At 36.7% G+C, this 20,764-nt stretch overlaps 1 protein-coding gene across 1 annotated transcript in view; it reads left to right on the plus strand.

Moving 5' to 3' along the window:
• Positions 1–20,764, plus strand: part of COL12A1 (collagen type XII alpha 1 chain) — a 112,944-nt gene that overhangs the window by 29,584 nt on the left and 62,596 nt on the right. Inside the window, exons 13-22 of the mRNA XM_047102604.1 lie at positions 3,634–3,906; positions 10,037–10,303; positions 10,744–10,936; positions 11,813–11,934; positions 13,674–13,823; positions 13,907–14,026; positions 14,126–14,290; positions 14,849–14,995; positions 16,542–16,681; positions 17,230–17,359. Coding sequence (XP_046958560.1) covers positions 3,634–3,906; positions 10,037–10,303; positions 10,744–10,936; positions 11,813–11,934; positions 13,674–13,823; positions 13,907–14,026; positions 14,126–14,290; positions 14,849–14,995; positions 16,542–16,681; positions 17,230–17,359 — 1,707 coding nt within the window. The remainder of the gene's footprint in view (positions 1–3,633; positions 3,907–10,036; positions 10,304–10,743; positions 10,937–11,812; positions 11,935–13,673; positions 13,824–13,906; positions 14,027–14,125; positions 14,291–14,848; positions 14,996–16,541; positions 16,682–17,229; positions 17,360–20,764) is intronic.

A 20,764-nucleotide genomic window follows, 5' to 3' on the forward strand; every position in this document is an offset into this window, starting at 1 on the left:
AGGCTACACGCTGGTCTTCTGACATCTTTCCTTTCTTATTCCTCTTCCTTTCCTTTTCCTTCCCAGGTTTTCTAAAAAGAGACTCCCAAACCCAATCTAACCAAACCAAGCCAAATGCTCTTTCTGTAGTTATTGATGTCTGAAGTTCCTCAGGTCAAGGACAAAATGTGCAATTCGTATTTTAAACCAAAGCAAATGCCTAGCTAGGTAACACTTCAGTTGAACCTCATTCACAAGAAAATGTGATCAACTCTTGAATAAGAAGCATGGGTTGAGAGCCACTTCCTTTTGAAACAGGATGAAGGGGAGGAGAGAGCAGTGAACATCACACGTGTGTTATGGGGGAGAAAGGATGTGATGAGAAGATCCAACACACTTCTCAGTTCTCTGAGGGTCAGCCATGAGATAGAGAGAAAGAGACAGAGGGTGAGCGGGGGAGGGGCAGATAGAGAGGGAGACACAGAATCCGAAGCAGGCTCCAGGCTCTGAGCTGTCAGCACAGAGCCTGACACAGGACTTGAACCCATGGACTGTGAGATCATGACCTGGGCCAAAGTTGAACACTTTACCAATTGAGCCACCCAGACATCCCATACCTGTCTTCAGAGTGAAAGCAAGTGTGAGGGTTTCTTCCTGTACTGACCAAGCACATCTAACAAATAATGGCCTTAGAGAGGAGCATAAGGAAAAAGAAAGAAATGAGAAAAGAATAAAGAATTGTAGGGGAATGAGAATAATAGAGATTTAAAAGATTTTTTTAGGAAGTATCAGTGCTTAGGCATATCTCCACATATTTCAATTTAATTGATTTGGGCATGGCCTACTCTTTGGCACCCCAGGTGATTCTATGTATCTTATCAAGTCCAGTCCATTTATTTTTTCCCAGGGCCCCAGGGGGCGACATAGCCTGCTGGTGGCTTGCTCATCTGGTTGCACACCAGGTCTTAAGACCAGCTTGGCCACTTGATAGTCTGCTAATTGTATCACAGGATACAATTCAATTGCTTCATTTTTTTTTTTCAAACCAATATTTGTCCAAGCTAAGATTCCATTTAAATAATATTTTTAAAGGGTTATAGGTCTGATAAAATTTACTTGTCATAAGGACATCATATTCTCAAAATTCTTGGGTGTAATGCAGCAGCTAGAATACTCAACCCTCCCGTTTTTTTGGGAGAAAAAAAAGTTTACCAATGTGTTTGACAAGAGCATAAGCTTAATATTTAAGAATATTCTTATCACACAGACTGAAGCCTGTTGAAGCAGTTTGTCTTGTCAGTCTTGGCTTCTGGATTGAGGTGCCTTTCTTCCTTCTTTGGATTTCATTTTCTTTGTTACTAATAAGGAATGTTGCAATGCCACTGCCTGTATATAATGCCTTTGGGTGTCGCTGGCAGATAATATAATTTTTTGAGGATTGTTTTCTGTAATTGAGAATTTACTCAGTGCTCATTGGATTTAGTGTTGTCATGTCATTAATTATAACTTAAGAATGTTTTTTAGTTAATGCTTCATTTGTATTTCAAAAAGTGCTTTTATAGACTCTTTTCTGGACATTGATAAACCTTGCAAAGATATTTACTGAAATTTTACTAGTATTTTGTTCCAACTTTCCAGGTCCTGAGAGTGTTAAAACAGTTGATTAAAGTCTATGGGAATGCTTGTCTAGTGAACTAGGCTCCTTTTGTTTGTAGCCCAGAAATATCTTTGTGAATGTATGATTGCTTCAGCCATAATTGTCTAACTATTATTTTCTCACAAAGAAATCATCAGCCTGTGTTTGTGAGATTGGTGTCTGTTGTCATGGAAATAAATAGTGTCACAAACTCAGTGCTGTACAAAGTAGGGAGGAAAACAGGCTGAGAAACACAACCTTGGAATGGAAAAGATGCTGAAACTATTATTTGTAAGTTACTTCAGTATTAATTTGGAAGATATTCCCTTATTCTATCTATTTATCTTATACTTTTTTTTTGGAGTGCCATTAATGCAGCTTTTGGCTCATTTAAGTTCAGTCACTTTCAAGTACAACTATTTTACAATGGCTATGCCTAGCTGCAGTTTATGAAATTCAGAGGCACATATGAAAACAAGGTGTATATCAAGCAAAGGAAATATGTGCTGCACATTGAAAATCTAGAGACCAGTTGCTGGGGTGTCAATGATCAAAACAAAATAAAACTTAAAAAGCAACAACCAAACCGAATCAGAAACAGTTTGTTTATATTCCCCCAAGTAGAGAAAATATAAAAATATGTGGCCATTTAAGTAGGAAATAGAGTTCAAGAAGGCCTTCAAATGAGTATTAGCCTCAAGCACTGTGGGGGAAAAAAAGTCAATGTGTTCTTGAAAATAAGTATTCTGGGTTTCAGTGAAATATGTAACTAATTTCCCTCCAGAGATGAGATGTCCTGTCAGCAGTTAAAGTTATTTTTAATGGAGTTAGAATTTTCCATTTGTGCTTGGGCTCTGGTAAGATGCCCAGCTCCTGTTTTATTTATTTTTCCCTCTAAATTCTACAGTATGATAGGTTTCTGTCTATACCAGATTTCTTTTTTTTTTAAATTTATTCTTACCTTTACTTTTTGAGCTGAAATGTAGTTGTTTCGTCATGAGTATTTTTTAAGATACTCATTTTTACTCTTCAAGTAAAATAATAGTCTTCAAAATTCTTGTAACAACATTATATATCATTTGCTTGAATATAAAACAATTACTGATGAAATGTATGCTGTAGAGACAGATAGTTTTATATTTATGTCATGCTGTGGCATAAACCCTAGTAAAGGTAGCCAATATAAAGTGACCTGTATATTTATTTTACATTTAAATTATGGAAAGTGAGGGTTTTATTGGAAGACATCTGTGCCTCCTATTAAGTTGAGGTTTCCATATTTTTCCATTTGGGTTGTATTTTTTTTTTTTTTTTGAATTGAAAGAGCCAAAATTTAGTAGCAGACATTTTCGATCAGCTAGAACAAGTGGTGTGTTTTATTTTGATGACTGATGGCTTTTAAGTTTTCCAGAGGAATTGGCGGTTTTTAGTTTCATTAGAGTTCAGCTCTATTGGAAGGTTGCACTTATACTTTTAAATAGCATGAACAAGTAGAGTTTTCATGAAAAAACGATTGCTGGAATTAATATTTGCAAGTGATATGAAGTCGTTGAAGTTATTATAAGTCATCCATTGAAATGAGCTTATTTAAGTTACATCAGAGAGAAAAAGGTGATGCTAAAGATGTAAAGATCTTCGTGAACGATGGCTGACTATGTTGTAAACCGGAATGAAATGTAAAATTTTGGGATTTAGATGCAATTTTCCCTTTGAAGAGAAAACGTTTTTAGGCACGTACCCCTTCATGTATGGATGTCATCCGTGTCCTCAAGGGCTTTACTATCTGACTGGACGTACAGGGACCAGGGTGATAGGTAGGAATCAGATACGATTCTAAAGTTTGAGTGCATCAGTCTGCTGCACTGACAGGAAAGGACAGGTGGCTCAGAAAGAAGGAGTGGGCAACCTTAGACAAACTGAGTCTGAATTCAGCAAGTTAGGATGTGCACTAGGACGAAGGAATATTTACGTATCTAGTAGATAACAGAAAAATGATTTCCCTTTCATTTCTATTCTAGAACGTGGTTCACCTAAGGATTTAGTTACTAAAGATATCACCGACACATCAATTGGGGCTTATTGGACATCTGCTCCAGGAATGGTTCGAGGTTACAGGGTTTCATGGAAATCGCTTTATGACGATATTGAGACTGGAGAGAAAAGTCTTCCCAGAGATGCAATTCATACTGTGATAGAAAATCTGCAGCCAGAGACCAAATACAAAGTTTCAGTATTTGCAGTTTACAGCAGTGGTGAAGGAGAACCTTTGAATGGAGAAGCCACGACTGAATGTAGGTAACAGCACGAGGGTGTTTGTGTTTGTGTTTGTGTTGGTGCTACCTAATAGCTATCAGCTCAAGTGACAGTTTAACCACTTGCCTTTATTTCTTTCTTTTTATGTGACAAATGGGGTCTGAAAAATTAGCATCTTTTAAAGAATGTGGTTTAAATTCAAGTTTGCTTGGTTCATTTAGTATAAAAATTATATCAAATTTTGAAATATTGAATCCCATCCAACTACCTATATTTGTCTCTTTGTCTTTTTTCCTGATAGAGTGGTCAGCTAGTTAGATCAGGAGCTATGGAGACAAAGAGAATGCAGGCACGTTTATAGCTATGTGACTTTGGTCAAATTACTTAATTTCCCTTGAGTTTCAGTTTGCTTATCTGTAGATTGAAGCCTCTAAGAGTTGACTTGAGATTAAATGAAATGACAGTGTGCAAAGTGCTAAGCATAGTGCCAAGCCGCTTAGAGTTGATTGATAAATGATAGTGGCTATTGAAGCTATGATTATTATATACCCAAGACTAATGCTAGATTCCTAGAGTCTTTATTTTATTCCTTTTTTATTTGGTAAGGTTAAATCAAAAGTCCACTCAGTGTTTTTTGATGGCTTAGGTTTACCTTAATATCATTAATATTCCTTCCTGTGAATAGTTTTGAATGACCTATCATCATTTATTATCAGCTGGTTGGTGAAAGATGTGCCAGCATTTCATAATTCTCTTTCCTAAAAAACCATTTGTTAACAATAGGAATTTTTTTTTAACTTTATTTATTTATTTTAAGAGAGAGATAGAGCAAGTGCAAGCACGAGCCGGGGAGGGACCGAGAGAGAGGGAGAGAAAGAATCTCAAGCGGGCTTGCTGCTGTCAGCACAGAGCCTGATGTGGTGCTTGATCCCAGGAACCATGAGATCATGGCCTGAACCGAAATCAGGAGTTGGACACTTAACCAGCTGAGCCACCCAGGCACCACCAAGTATAGGCATTTCTAAGAATTTGTAGGAGAAGATTTTATTCCTTTTGTTTTGGGAAGATTTGAGGAAAAGGGAAAAGAATGGGACCTTCTTGAATTTCCTTTCATTAGAAAGAAGTGGAAGAAGTGGGGAATTTTTTTGGGTAAAAGAGAAGAGAGGGAAGTGCCATGAGCAATTTTAGATAAGTCCTATATCCTGATTTTAAGTTGTCTTGAAGTCTTTTGGTCAGAGTTGTCTGAAGAACTCATCTCTCTCTTTTTTTAATCACTGGAAAACTCAGAAGAATGTGTCCAAGTTTAAATTTGTGCAAAATTAACCAGATTTAAAACAAACTCCCTATTGGAAATTTAAATATGTGAAAAGGCACATTGCTCAGATATTCACATGATTGGTTTCCATGGTAGTAAATGAACTCTTGTGTCTGAATATATTGGCTGATGTAGTTTAAAAATTTGGCAGAAGTTCATCTGGCAGAACTTTATTTGTTGTAAAGAGAAATCATTTCATAAACCAGGCTAGATATTACACATATAGCCAACTTTATTTGTAGGAGTGAAGATACAATTCATGTGATTGAGCAGTTACAAAAGTATCTGTATTTAGAGGGGAGCTTTTTCAAAAATCTTCTCATTTGTGTCTTCTTCCAAAAAGACTAAGTCTTCAAATATTTATTTGGGACTGAAAATCTCCACAGGGGATATGTTTTAGCCAAAAGCAAATATGTTAACAGAAACCCTAAATAAACCTTCATCTCTAAGAAGCTGAGCCTCTAAGAAATTTTCAATATTTTTTTGACTAATTGATTGAGTTAAAGGTAAGTGAACAGAAAGGCCTCTTTTGAACTAGGAGCAGAGTAGGCAGGAATGAAACGTACAGTTTTCAGCGTTTCATTTGTACACAAACTGCTCAAACATCTAAGCAAATGATAGAGAAGACAAGAAACTTTCTTTGTTCTACTTCTGTTTTGTTGTTGTATTTTATTTTGCCCTCTCTGTGGAAAGTAAAGCAGTTTAGAAAGTACTTGAGAAATCGGAGTCAGATGTGGTACTTGGGTGGTGGATGAATCCTAAAGTATGGATAAATGGGCAGAGTCACTAGGTCATGCTCTCAGAGTTTCTCATAAACTTCCAAGGGGACACTGTGGAAATATTTTCGGGAGTGCTTTCACCTGAAACTCGGCAACATGGTGTGCAAACTGCTGACACAATGAAAACCGTGGATTGTGGCTAGAAAGCCAGCAGATGGGAACCTTTCTATTGGCGCTCGAGTTTATGGCAGCTGGGTTAGCAGAGGTACAGTGGGTGTTGGAAAGCATCTTGTGAGAGCTTCTAAAACATGAAAAGCACTTACAGATGTGAATGTTGCACCCTTTTATAGTACGTGGCATACCTATCAATGAAGTGAAAATTTTTGCTTCTTGCTCATGGGAAGGCAGCGAGGCTTTTTTTTTTTTTTTTTTTTGCCCTAAACTTCAAAGTTTTCCATGAAGACTAGGGTAAGATATGTTGTACCTTATTTCACCTCGATTCTTTTATTTTAAAGAATTAATTAAAAGGCAGGAATATAATTGCGTTCCTTGAAGCATTTCAAAGTATGATTTAAAAAATTTGACTGTTACTAACATTTAAATTTGGGACTGTTTTGAGGTTTGGGATCTCATATTTTTGGGGATATAGGTGTCTTACAAGACCAACACTTGTAAGAATTAACTGTTAATTTTTCTCAATTCTGAGTTGTGAGAAGTTGGTCTAGAAATTTTGTGCAAGAGAGATACACTTTGTTCCACTGAATAAAAATTTAGGCATAGAAGCAAGAGGTCAGAAACATTAGCACAATCTTTTCTAGAAAAGTGTTAGACACACATCAACTTACTCAATATTTGTGACAATTGGAAATGATACTAATCCAAATAGATTGTTATTCTATATAGTGCTCTTTCCTATACTATTTCCAAAAGTTTTTGTAAGGACTTTACATTTTTTCCTTTGAAAAAAATATAATAAATATAAATATCATATGTATATATAAATAATAGTTTACTTACCTAGAGAATAGTAATAGAGAATTGAGGATTAATCTGAATAAATGTTAGTATTTATAGAAAGTAATGGGCTTCGCTGAGAATTCCTAGTGTCTTTAAACCCTAAAATAAAAAATTGCAACCAGTTTACTCTAAGTTTAATGTATACTTTTGCATCTCCCAGAAACAATCCATAACCATATATTGAATTTCTTTTTTTTTTAATGTTTATTTACTTTTGAGAGAGAAACAGAGAGACAGAGTGTGAGCGGGGGAGGGGCACAGAGAGAGAGAGAGAGAGAGAGAGAGAATCCAAAGAGAGAGACAACAGAAACCAAAGCAGGCTGCAGGCTCTGAGCTGTCAGCACAAAGCCCGATGCAGAGCTTGAACCCACGAATCCCGAGATCATGACCTGAGCTGAAGTCGGACACTCAATGACTGACCCACCCACCAGGCGCCCCACCATATATTGAATTTCTTTAGCTATTTTGTCATTATTTGTCCTTTCTATATAATGTATCTTTTGCTTACATAGCTGCTTTAAAAATTTTCTTTATATCACCGATTTGAAGCAATTTGTTTCTGATGGGCCTTGAAGTTTTTTTCATACTTGTGCTTGGGGCTTATTGAGTTTCTTGGATCTGCGAGTTTATACTTTTATAAAATTTGAAAATATTTAGACCATTATTTTTTAAAAATACTTTATTACACCCCATTCTCTTTAGGTACTCCAATTATACATGTATTAATTTGTTTGAGGTTATCACACATCTTAGTATTGTGCTGTTCAACCTTTCAATCTTTTTTCCCCTTGTGTTTGATTTCAGATAGTTTCTATTACCATGTCAACAGGTTCACTAATTTTCTTTCCACAATATCCAAATGTTTAATCTTAGACATTGTAGTTTTCATCTCGAAGTCTGGTTTGAGTCTCTTTTATATGTTCTATATCTTTACTTAACATGCCTAATACTTTTTCTCACATTATTAACATGTGGGATATAGTTGTAATAGCTGTTTTACTGTCCCTTTTGAATAATTATGTCATATATGTCATTTCTGATGCTGATTCTATTGGTTGATTTTTCTTCTTCTTATGGGTTGTCTTAGCTCTAACTGCCACAACAAAATACCATTAAATGGTGGCTTAAACAACAGAAATTTATTTTCTCATACTTCTAGAGGCTAGAAGTCCAAGATCAAAATTCTGGCATGATTTGATTTCTATTGAGAAGTCAGTTCATGACTCACAGATGGCCATCTTCTCACTATGTCCTCACGTGGCCTTTCCCCAGTCTCCGCATGGAGGTGGGGAGAGAGAGAGAGAGAGAGATCATGCTCTGATGTCTCCTCTTCCTCTTATAAGGATTTCAGTCCCATCAGATTAGGACCCTAATCTTACTACTTTATTTAATCCTGATTACCTCTCCAAGGTCCCAACTCCAAATACCATCACATTAGAGGTGAAGGCTTTAACAAATGAATTTTAAGGAGACACAGTCAGTCTATAACATAAGTCATATTTTTTCCTTCTTTGCATGTCTGGTAATTTTTATGAGATGCCAGACTTTGTGAATTTTACTTTGTTGGGTGCCAGATATTTTTACATTCTTATAAATATCTTTAAGCTTTGCTCTGGGATTCAGTTAAGTTATTTGGAGTAGTTTAATCTTTCTCAAGCTTCCATTTAAGTTCTGTTACAACCAGACCAGAGAATCCCTTAGTTTAGGGATAATTTTGCCCCATTAATGGGGCATCACTGGGGGACTGCATGAACTCTAGGAAATAATTGTTCCTTCTGCTGCTTTTGAGTAGTTCTTTCCCTAGCTTTGGGTGGTTTCCTCATACATATGCACTGATTAGCACTGGGCTGAAGATTCCAGGAGGACCGCTTGCAGATTTCTGGAGCTTTTCCCTCTGTTACACCATCTTCAGTACTCTGCTCTGCAATTCTAGATGCCTTGGCCTCCCCTAACGCACAAAACCATCTCCTCTAAGTGAGATCTAAGTGAGATCATCAGGCTCCATCTGCTTTCCCTCTTCCTGAGCTGGGGCTGGAAATTCTGTCTAAGCAATAAGCCAGGATAATCATAAAGCTCACTCCCGTTTGTTTTTATCTCTCAGGTATCACTGTCCTACCTTGCCTGATATCCAATGTTTGAAAAATTTTGTTCAATATACATATTTAGTTTATTTAGATTTTTTAGTTGTTACAAGTGGCCCTTGCCTGTTTGAACACGAAAATTTCTCATAGGATCAAGAAAGATTCTTTACATGAAAATTTCTCTTAGGATCAAGAAAGATTCTTTGCACTGTTTCCTTTAGTTTAGTATGTCTTCGTGTAGAAGTTGCTTATGATCTTTGAATGCTAAGATTATTGAACTGAGTGAAATGATCTTGCTTATATGCTTTAATTTTGTAAAAGAAAAGGGATGTGTGTTGGCTTTTTGTGAATGTTTAGTGATCTGTTTCTGATACTGATATAGTTATTAATAATTGTGAAATATTAGTAAAAGATAATTTAATAAAAAACATTGATTATATATTTATCAAACACTTTTTACATAGTGTTCCCTAAAACACTCAGTGTACACCAGTTTGTTTTTAGAACCCTGGAGATATTTTTATGTGTTAGAGTTTCCTATTCTTTTTGTGTTCATGTCAGTGGCAGTCACAAAAATGGGGTTAACTATAGTCAACTCTGGCTAATCATTTATGGACCATACTTTTTACTGAAAAGACCCAAATAATATTTCTGACCCTGCATTCATGATTTTTAGTATTCTCCACAGCATGATTGCTACTGGAATTCTTTACGGATGGAAATATAATAAAAATTCTAAAGCTTATCTCCGGAAATGGATGTTTTCTTTACTAAAGTCTCTAGAATGCAAAAGGAAATCCGTGCAATATGAATTTCCATTTTTCAGTTATTAGCTAGATAAAGAGAAAACATCTTACCGTGATCTCACTGAGATTAGGCTCACACGCCATCATGAATTTATGAGAGATCACAATGCTAAGCAAAAGAATACTGTACATATTTAAGAAACCACAGTTTCTTTTCACATAAATGGGAAAGAAGACATGTATATTTTCTTTCAACACGGTATACATTGTAATCTCCTTTTATCCCACAGTATCCCCAGATTCAAAAACCTTGAAAGTGGATGAAGAAACAGAAAACACAATGAGAGTTACCTGGAAAGCAGCACCTGGGAAAGTCATCAACTACCGTGTTGTGTATCGCCCCCGTGGGGGAGGGAGACAAATGGTTGCTAAAGTGCCACCCACAGTCACCTCAACAGTGTTAAAACGACTTCAGCCCCAGACCACATATGACATTACAGTTCTCCCAATATACAAGACTGGAGAAGGAAAGCTTAGGCAAGGATCAGGAACGACAGGTATAAAATAATTTTTTTTTGGAGGGGGGGCAAGAGTATAATATATTAAAGGAAGGCTTTAATACATCTACTTTATTTGTTAGTGCCTAAAATTAATTCCATAGTAAATTAGATTATAATAATCAGATGGGATCCTGATTAGCATACTAATCCTGGTAAAATGATTCTTCATATTAATGTTCTAATGCTAATATGATCTTATGAATGGTGAGAATTATTTATATATCCATTTGGGTAGCACTTCGTTATCAGGATTTTTATCGGATGTTATGTCTGGTGCTACCACATTTTATAAATATACAGTTTGAAGTGTTGTGTTTGCGATGATTCCCATGTACATCACTTAGATATCGCTAATCTGATTTCTTATTGCAGGGGGTAATAAAAAACCCCAAACCTAATCTTATGGATAATATTTTAAAACATTTTTATCTTTACAGCTTCTCGGTTTAAATCACCCAGAAACCTCAAAACATCTGACCCAACCATGTCAAGCTTCCGAGTGACTTGGGAGCCTGCCCCTGGGGAAGTAAAGGGTTATAAAGTCACTTTCCACCCTACGGGGGATGACAGAAGACTGGGGGAGTTAGTGGTTGGACCATATGACAATACAGTTGTTTTGGAGGAACTTAGGTAGGAATGAACTATATTCAGTTATGGTTAAAAGATCGAATAGTTTATGTAAATTAGTAGGACTTACACAGATAGTCACTTATGTGTCTGATTGCCAGCAGAGTGCTTAAAATCAGCTGAAGTTGCTTTCTTAGTCTTGTTCTTACGGAAGATGAGGTTAGGATTCAGAGGCCAAGCTGAGTTTTTTGTGACATTTTAATGGTTCGGAATGGCATCTTTTCAATAACATCCTGCGTTTTTAAAAATTAACTTTCATATTTCACGATGTCACCAAAAGCAGCTTGTCCCTAGCCAGGCCTGTTGAAATGTGGGGGTTCTTGTGCCTTCTGGAAAGGCCCAGGTGACTCACACTGAGATGCTGAATATGAATCCTCTTCCAGGGTGGGCCATGGGAGAGAGAAGCAGGACTTTGTGCTTGGTGCCAGCTGGCAGGAACGGGAAAGGGTGGGCTGATTAAAGGTCTCGCTTCAGGCTGTGCAGTGGAAAACAAGGAAGTCTGAGTTTGAACAGCACCCTACATTCATCACAGTAGGAAGAATGGACTACTGTGCATTGCCTTTTGGAAAGTTTGTTTGTCTCAATCATTCATTCAACGGTATTGAAATCTATATAAATACTCATTGTTTACTTTTAGCAGATTAGAGAGGATGAAATTTATTGAGGTTGCTATGTGCCAGGCATTGTGCTAGGTACTTTATGTTACCTTGCAATATACAGCATTTAAATTATTTTCTTAAAGCCCATTGTTTAGAAGCAGTACCTTTTAACTTGCTGTAAGTGAACGTTTGTAAAATCAAGATGAACGTGTTTAACAAAGCAAAATGTGCTACCCCTTGAGCCAGTTCTACATACGAACTATATATTTTAACATTTCAGGGCAGGTACCACGTATAAAGTAAATGTTTTTGGAATGTTCGATGGAGGAGAGAGTTCACCCCTTGTTGGACAAGAAATGACAACCCTTTCTGATACAACTGTCATGCCAATTTTATCCTCTGGTAAGAAACTGAGTTACATTTCCCCAGGAAAACTTAATATTATGATGCTATTTCAAATGTGAACAGTTAGGTTAGTCACACAGTGAAAAGCAAATATAAACACTTTATACTACAATATGCTTAAATAAGTTGCACACTTAAAAACGTATCTTCAAACAGCTAGCTAAACATACCTTTGACAGTATTTTTTTAAGGCCTATCTTGTCAGCATTTGCATTGGTTACATAGTACTGTATTATTTAAAGCTGAGGTTTTGCAATGGGTAGGTTACATACACTTTCTCTCTTTTTAATAACTAAAATGCAATGTTATTTTGTTAAAGTAGTTGCAGAAATGATTTATTTGGGCTGAGCAAGCAGAGTTCGGTTACATAAATAGGTGGACAGCCATGGCTTGGTAAGCAACATGGAAGCATAAGCTCTCTGGATTTTTCTGCTCCTGCCACAGTTATTGCTTTGATGTGCATGAAGCTAGCTTTGAATGTTCTTAGAGGTGGAAGTAGTGGATAGAATTTACCTCTAAATGTTTTCCATCATTTGATAAAAAGGAGTAGACCTGGGCAGAGTAGGGGCAGGCTTGCAAAGGCTTAGGTGTTTGGAGTGGTATTTGGGAGCCTTCAGTCCTGATGGGAGGTACTATATGCAAAGGATGCCGTTGTAGTGTGATGAGCATCATTTAATTTTCTCGGATGCTACCACGGCAAGAAGTTGGAAAAGTCATAGCTGGTAATGTAAGCTTCCAGAAAAGAGGGGATTTAAAAAATGTGGATGTGGACAAAATAAGTCAAAGTGTCAAATCCTGCTGTTTTGTATGAATGTTCTGTTGTTTCTGTTATGATGATATTAACTGACTTATATTTTTATTTTGTAGCTTGTGCACTGAGGATATTGGGATTTTTCTCTTTCCAAAGCACCCTAGCTTTGTATCAGTGTTTGTGCTTGTTGTCTCTAAAGCTCTCAATTTGTATATTTGTTTGCATACTTTTCTAAATTGTCTTCCTTCTTTCTTGATTTTTTAAATGTGCAGACTTCACCATCTGTATTTACCTGATTGTTTTACATAGTACATGATAAAGTTAAACAGCTAGCAACTCAATAATATAGTAGCTATCAGGTTTTAGAACAAAGTATCTTTACTTCCAAAAGGTCTAATAAAGATTCATGTGTCTAATCCTTCATAATATATGTAATAATTACCCAAAGCTTAATTATTTTAGAAGATGTTTTAAGCTCACTAAAACCTTTTTTAGCTCACACATTTTATCAGTTCATTTCGTATTTGTCTGCCAATGACCATTACATATTACCAAAAAATGCTGCATCTAATTTTTAGATCACATTAAAATTTTATTAAAATTATTAATGCGTTGTTGCCAGATGGCTATACATTCTCATTCAATTATTTCAGCTCTTGGGTTTGTAAGCCCTTTCAAATACAATGATGGTTTAATTTAAGTCTCCAGCATCTATGACTGTAGCCAGGAAAGAGTCAAAGATGAAGGAAAGATTTGCCATTGAAATATCATTGGAGGAATTGGTGATCCTTATGAATGTTATTTGAGGTTAATGAATCATATTGACATATTTTTGGAGTCTTGACCTCCAAATCACCAAGCTAAGCTACAGAACTGAAGCAGCTAGGCAACACTGAGCATCCAGGGATGGCAGAGGCATGGCTAGGAAGTCATTCTACTAAGAATTTGCTCCTTACTCTGTCCTGTCTCATGATTGCCATGTCAGGAATGGAGTGTCTCACCAGAGCGGAAGCAGACATTGTGTTGCTGGTGGATGGATCATGGAGCATTGGCCGGGCAAATTTTAGAACCGTGAGGAGTTTCATTTCTCGCATTGTGGAAGTCTTTGAAATTGGTCCCAAAAGAGTACAAATTGGTAGGTCTGGCAATATTGAAGACCTTTAAACATTTTTGTCCTTCTTTTTTTTATATATGCTAATGCCAGTGGTGTTATTTTAGCCCTTGCTCAGTACAGTGGGGATCCCAGAACAGAGTGGCAGTTAAATGCTCACAGAGACAAGAAGAGCTTGTTGCAAGCAGTGGCAAACTTACCATACAAAGGAGGCAATACTCTCACAGGTGAGTAAGGACAGCCTGGTGCACTTTTAGGTCTTGCTTTTGGTCAGAACTTGTGGCTGAGTAATGATGCGACTGATTCTCTTTTAAAAATCCCACTAGGCATGGCTTTGAATTTCATTCGTCAACAGAGCTTCAAGACCCAAGCTGGCATGAGGCCTCGAGCTCGAAAAATTGGTGTTCTCATCACTGACGGAAAATCACAAGATGATGTTGAGGCACCTTCAAAGAAACTCAAGGATGAAGGCGTGGAGTTGTTTGCTATTGGTAAGCGCTCGAAAGGCTTAGCAGTGCCCCTGGGGTTACAAAAGCTGAGGATATTTTTGTAGTTAAAATATTTTTGAAGCATAAACACATAAACATATTTTCCCTATCACATAATTTATTAAACATATTTTCCCTATCACATAATTTATCAAAAAGATATGCCAAGAAGTCAACTCATTTTCTTCTTTTCCCCTTGTAATGGGATGCAACTACATGGCTTCTTGGAAGAAAGTAATGGGTCAGGAAGACAAATGTACTATTAGTAGGATGCAGGAAAATCCCTGTTTGGTTTTCTGTGGCACCATGTTTATTTTTGATATCCATTATTTTATTTTCCAGAGAAAACACTCAAGAGACACTTTTTGGTGGGAAATTGGTGCTAGAAGCATTTAGAAGAAGCCAATTCAGAACAGCCTTTAGTTCACATTATTTTTTTATTTGTTTCTATTTTGTGCCAGAGATAGTCATTTTATTATTGAGGAAAATCATATGTATGTTCTAGTTAACATTGAAAATCCAAATGCTTTTAATTTGATGTATCCTTTTTTTTTTTGCAAGGTATTAAAAATGCTGATGAAGATGAGTTAAAGATGATTGCGACAGATCCTGATGATATTCATGCATACAACGTGGCTGATTTTGAGTCACTCTCTAGGATTGTAGATGACCTCACCATTAACTTGTGTAACAGTGTCAAAGGTCCAGGTAAGATTAGCCTAGGGCTTCTCGCCCTCAGCACTGTTGATATTTGGGAGAGATAATTATTTTTTGGATGGGGAAAGGGGACTCTTTTGTGTATTGTGAAATGTTTAGCAGCGTCCCTTGGCTCTGCCTACTGGATGTCAGTAGCATTCCCTGAGTTGTGACAACTAAAAATATCTTTGAATGTTGCCAAATATCTGATGGGAAGAATAATGCCCTCAGTTGAGAATCATTAGTTTAGTCCGTGATTTTTTCTCGGATTTGTTTCTGATGGCAACGAATTAGAAATGACTTCTAGCTTATTTGAAGATAAGCAACTAATATGGTAGAAATGGTTCATATGCTTTGGGTATTGAGAATACATGTATTTGACTTTTTTCCTTGAGTTTCTCTCTCCAAACATTTGCAGATTTTCCTTTTGGATTTTGAACAACAGACTGACCTTTTCCCTGGAGAAATAGACCAGCCAGGAAGCCAGAATTTTTAGGCTTCTGGCTCTGGGTTAGCTGAGGGAGTTGTAGTTTTATTTAGTTGGAGAGAACTTTGAGTGGGGATGAAAACATCTTTTATCAGTTTTCCTTTATTCATTTTTTATCAGCTGTGTAATAGTTGCATTCATTCTAGTTTCCCAGACTGTAAAATTGCTTGATAATTTTGTAGGCTTGATTATGACCCAACTATAATAAAGGTTAGCGTACTAAGAATGGAAATGCTTTCCCCAGCTTTACAAAGAAAGTTGAAAGAGTTTATAGGAGAATGATTGCTATGCTAATGAAGTCATTGAATTAATTCTCCTTAAATTATTATTTGGGACATCTTTCTAATGATCACTGTGAACTTAGTATTTCTATTTTCATTGATGTTACGTCTAGATATTGGTCTGTAGTCATTCTGTTGTTCATTGGTCATTTCACTTTCCTTAACCAGAGAGAGCACAATCACAGGCAGTAGGATATTCCCAAATTTTAAAAGACTTGGTTGTTTTTCTTCTCTCTTGAGAAAAAAAGTGGGTAGCTTCTCTTGCCACTGAACTAGGTCCTATAGGAGAACTAAACATAAATGAGAAACCAATTCTGTCCACACAGAGTATAACTTATTGTTAAGGAGATTAAGACATGAATATAAATAATCAAATGATAATGAGGGTGGTGAATGTGGGTGGTCCAACAATGATAGAGACAGTGGAATTGTCAGGACCCAAATCCTTATTCGTCAGTTATATGTATAAGGTTAGGGAAAGGAGGAAGTATTCAAGGACGATTCAGAGGTTTTAGAGTCTAGGTGATTGGTAAACAGGTAGCGCCACAAGAAAGAGTGGGATCAGGTTTTAATGAAAGATGAACCCAGGCTTGAATCTTCAGGGACTGAAAAATCCTTTGCCCACCCAGGGAGGTCTTACGGGCAATGAGACTCTAGACTGATTTACTTTATATCAGGATGTGTGTACAAATTTGAAATACGGGGAGTAATACTGTTTCGATCTAATTTCAGATTTCATCACCTTGCTATAATAATGATAAAAGCGTATGCATTTTACTTTCATGTGTAGGTGACCTGGAAGCACCTTCTAACCTAGTTATTTCTGAGCGAACCCATCGTTCTCTTAGAGTGAGCTGGACACCTCCTGCTGACAGCGTGGACAGGTATAAGGTGGAATACTATCCCGTTTCTGGAGGGAAACGTCAAGAAGTGAGTAGACAACATCTACAGCCCACTCCTTCCTGATATTGAGATTGAGTCCTTCACATTAAGGTTCAAAAAATGTTGGGTGTGGAGCAAGAAAGATGTAGAGAGCGGCAGAACTGAATCAACAGTGGTGCTTCCTATTCCTTGCTAGGCAAACACTTCCATTTGGGCTTAATTAAAGGAAAAGAGCTTTGCTTAAGTTCTCATGGTTTCTAAGAATTGCAGAACATCAATATGATTTTTAATCAAAGGATGCTTGATTTATTTGTGAGTTTATAGTAGAATCCTTGAGGTGGAAGGAAACACTAAAGATGATCTAGTTTTACCCACTCATTTTACAAATAAATAAGGAAACAACAGCTGGGAGAATAAATGATATGAATTGTCTAAGATCTCATTGTAATCTGGTAATTTCCAAAAGCAAAAGACAATGGTTTCATCGAAATATAATTTCTAAGCTCATTGCAGTTAACTTACTTTGTAATGGTCGTAGAAAAGAAGGAAGTGATTACAGCATAAGTTGCTATTATTTTTTAAATTTTTTCCCCTAGTTTTATGTGAGCCGACTGGAAAGTAGCACAGTACTGAAAGATCTGAAGCCTGAAACGGAGTATGTTGTTAATGTGTATTCTGTGGTAGAAGATGAATATAGTGAGCCTCTGAAGGGCACAGAAAAAACTTGTAAGTCAGATTAAAAAAAATCTTCTCATTATTTTGTTTTTTAAGATGAATAGGTGGCAGTCTATGTGGGATTTTTGGCAGCCTTACATATCATTCCATTGTTCAATATCCATTCAACAAATATTTACTAAGTGTGTTCTTTGTACTGGTGCTCAATAAATACTCATCTGTGCTTACTGGCTGTTCTTGCAATCATGGGACTCCACTGGTAGAATGGGTAGTCGTGACCATAGATAACGGAGAGGGTTCACTTACCTTTCATATAGTTATTCACTTAAGAAAGGTGTCATGTGGGGAGTGGGACAAAGATTAGGAAGAGGAGCTGTGCAGAGATGACCTATTTCAGTTTTTCATGTAGCCAGATCTTCCTGCTGTCAATGACATCAACCCCTTTTTCCTGGCCTTTTCATCCTGGCCTTTATTAGAGAAGTTCTAATGGCTTTGACTTTGAGTAGAGCTTCTGGCAGAGTTGTTCCTTGCTCCTATTCCTGGTAAGGTTTCTGAGGCCATATGAAAGAACTCTTTCCTTTTCCCACCTTCTTGGCTGGACTCCAGGGGAAGGGAGGCCAGTAATAAGATGAAGGAGTGGGCATCACTCTCTCTAAGACAAGAATTGACTCTACTTACTGTTCAGTTCCTTAAGTCTTTATCTCTTCCGCCTCTCTTTATTGTATAAGGTTTAGGTGTACAACATTGTAAGCTGACATCTGTATACACTACAAAGTGATCACCCTCAAAAGTCTATTACCATCCATCACTCTACACTTGATCCTCTTTATCCCTTTCACCTACCCTCCAACCCTGTTCCCCTCTGGTAACTAGTGATATGTTCTCCGTATATGGATTTGGTTTTGTTTGTTTGGATTTTGTTTGTTTTTAGGCTCCACGTATGAGTGAAGTCATGTGGTATTTCTCTTTCTCTTAACCTATTTCACTTAGCATAATACCCTCAAGGCCCATTCTTGTTGTCACTAATGGCAAGATTTAATTCTTTTTTATGGCTGAGCAGTATTCCACTTTATATATACTTCTATATATTTCATTATATATCACTTCTTCTTTACCCATTTATCCACCAGCACACAGAGAGGTTGTTTCTATATTTTGGTCATTATAATATGACATTATATAATATAAGCATTATATAATGCTTCAGTGAACATAAAGTTGCATATATCTTTTGAATTAGTGGTTTGTACTCTTTGAATAAATAGCCAGTAGTGGAATAGCTGAATCTTATGGTATCTATTCTTAATTTTTTTGCAGAATCTCCATACTGTTCTCCATAGTGACCACACCAATTTGCAATCCCACCAATAGTGTATCAGGGTTCCCTTTACTCCACATCCTTGCCAGCACTTGTTATTTCATATCTTTTTGATAATAATGATTCTAACACATAAGAAGTGATACCTCTCATTGTAGTTTTGAATTGTGTTTTCCTAATAATCAGTGATGTTGAACATCTTTGCATGTGCCTGTTAGCCATCTGTATGTCTTCTTTGGAAAAATGTCTATTCACATCCTCTGCTCATTTTTTAATTGGGTTCTTTGTTTTGTTGTTCTTGTTGTTGTTGTGTTGTATGAGTTTTTTATACATTTTGGATATTAACTCCTTATTGGAGTTTTGATTTGCAAATATCTTCTTCTATCCAGTGGGTTGCTTTTTGTTTTGATGACATTTTCCTTTGCTGTGCAGAAGCTTTTTAGTTTGATGTGGTCTCGTTTGTCTATTTTTATTTTTGTTTCCCTTGCCTTTGGAGTCTCAGCCACAAAAGCATTACCATGACTGGGGCAGCTGCGTGGCTCAATTGGTTAAGTGTCTGACTTCAGCTCAGGTCATGATTTCACAGTTCATGAGTTTGAGCCCCACATTGGGCTCTGTGCTGACAGCTCAGAGCCTGGAGCCTGCTTCAGATTCTATGTCTCCCTCTCTCTCTGCCCCTCCCCTGCTCACACTCTGTCTCTCTCTCAAAAATAAATAAACGTTAAAAAAATTAAAATAAAAAGAACATTAACAAGACTGATGTCAAGGAGCTTACCATCTATGTTTTGGTTCTAGGATTTTTATAGTTTCAGGTTTTACATTCAAGTCTTTAATCCATTTTGAGCTAACTTTTGTGTATGGTGTATGAGAGTGGTCTAAGTTTCATTCTTTTGTATGTGGCTGACCAGTTTCCCAGCACCATTTATTGAAGATACTGTTTTTATTCCATTGTACATACAGTGGTTCCTCTGTCATAAATTAATTGTCCATATATGTGTGCAGGTTAATTTCTGGACTGTCAATTCTGTTCTATTGATATGTGTGGTTTTTTTTGCCCATACCATACTGTTTTAATTACTATAACTTTGTAATATAGTTTGAAATCAGGGACTGTGATACTTTCAACTTTGTTCTTTTTTTTTAAATTTTTTAACATTTATTTATTACTGAGAGACAGAGAGACACAGAGCATGAGTGGGGGAGGGGCCGAGAGATGGAGAGACACAGAATCTGAAGCAGGCTCCAGGCTCCGAGCTGTCAGCACAGAGCCCGATACGGGGCCTGAACACACAAGTCGCGAGATCGTGACTTGAGCTGAAGTCAGACGCTTAACCGACTGAGCCACCCAGGCACCCCACAACTTTGTTCTTCTTTCCCTGTGATTGCTTTGGCTATTCAGCACCTTTTGCGGTTTCACATACATTTTAGAATTACTTGTTCTTGTTTTGTGAAATATGCCATTGTAACTTTGATAGGGATTGCATTGAATCTGTAGATTTTTATGGATAGTCTGGACATTTTGACAGTATAAATTCTTCCAATCTATGAGCACAGTATGTCTTTCCATGTCTTTGTGTATCTTCAGTTTCTTTTATTAGGTTTTATTAGTTTTCAGTGAATAGGTCTTTCACCTCTTTGGTTAAATTTATTACTAGATATTTTATTCTTTTTTATGCAATTACAAATGAGGTTATTTTCTTAATTTGTCTTTTTGATAGTTTGTTATTAGTGTATGGAAATACCATGGATATCTGTATATTGATTTTATGTCCTGTGAATTCATTTATTAGGTCTAACAGTTTTTGGTGGCATCTTTAGGGTTTTCTATATATAGTAACATGTCATTTGCAAATAGTGATAGTTTTACTTCTTCCTTTCTGATTTGAATACCTTTTTTCCACCTTGCCTAGTTGCTATATTTAGGACTTCCAATACTATGTTGAATTAGTGGTGAGAGTGGGCATGCTTGTCTTGTTCTTGAACTTGGAGGAAAAGCTTTCAGCTTTTTCCCATTGAATGTGATGTTGGCTGTGGGTTTGTCATATACGGACTTTATTATATTGAGGTAAATTTCCTCTATTGCCACTTTGTTGAGAGTTTTTTTTTTAATCATAAATGGGTGTTGAATTTTATTGAAT

This window comes from Lynx rufus, unplaced genomic scaffold (genome assembly GCF_022079265.1).
Source record: "Lynx rufus isolate CCGP_SWC_20201006 ecotype Redwood Valley unplaced genomic scaffold, mLynRuf1.p SCAF_6, whole genome shotgun sequence".
NCBI classification, from domain to species: domain Eukaryota; kingdom Metazoa; phylum Chordata; class Mammalia; order Carnivora; family Felidae; genus Lynx; species Lynx rufus.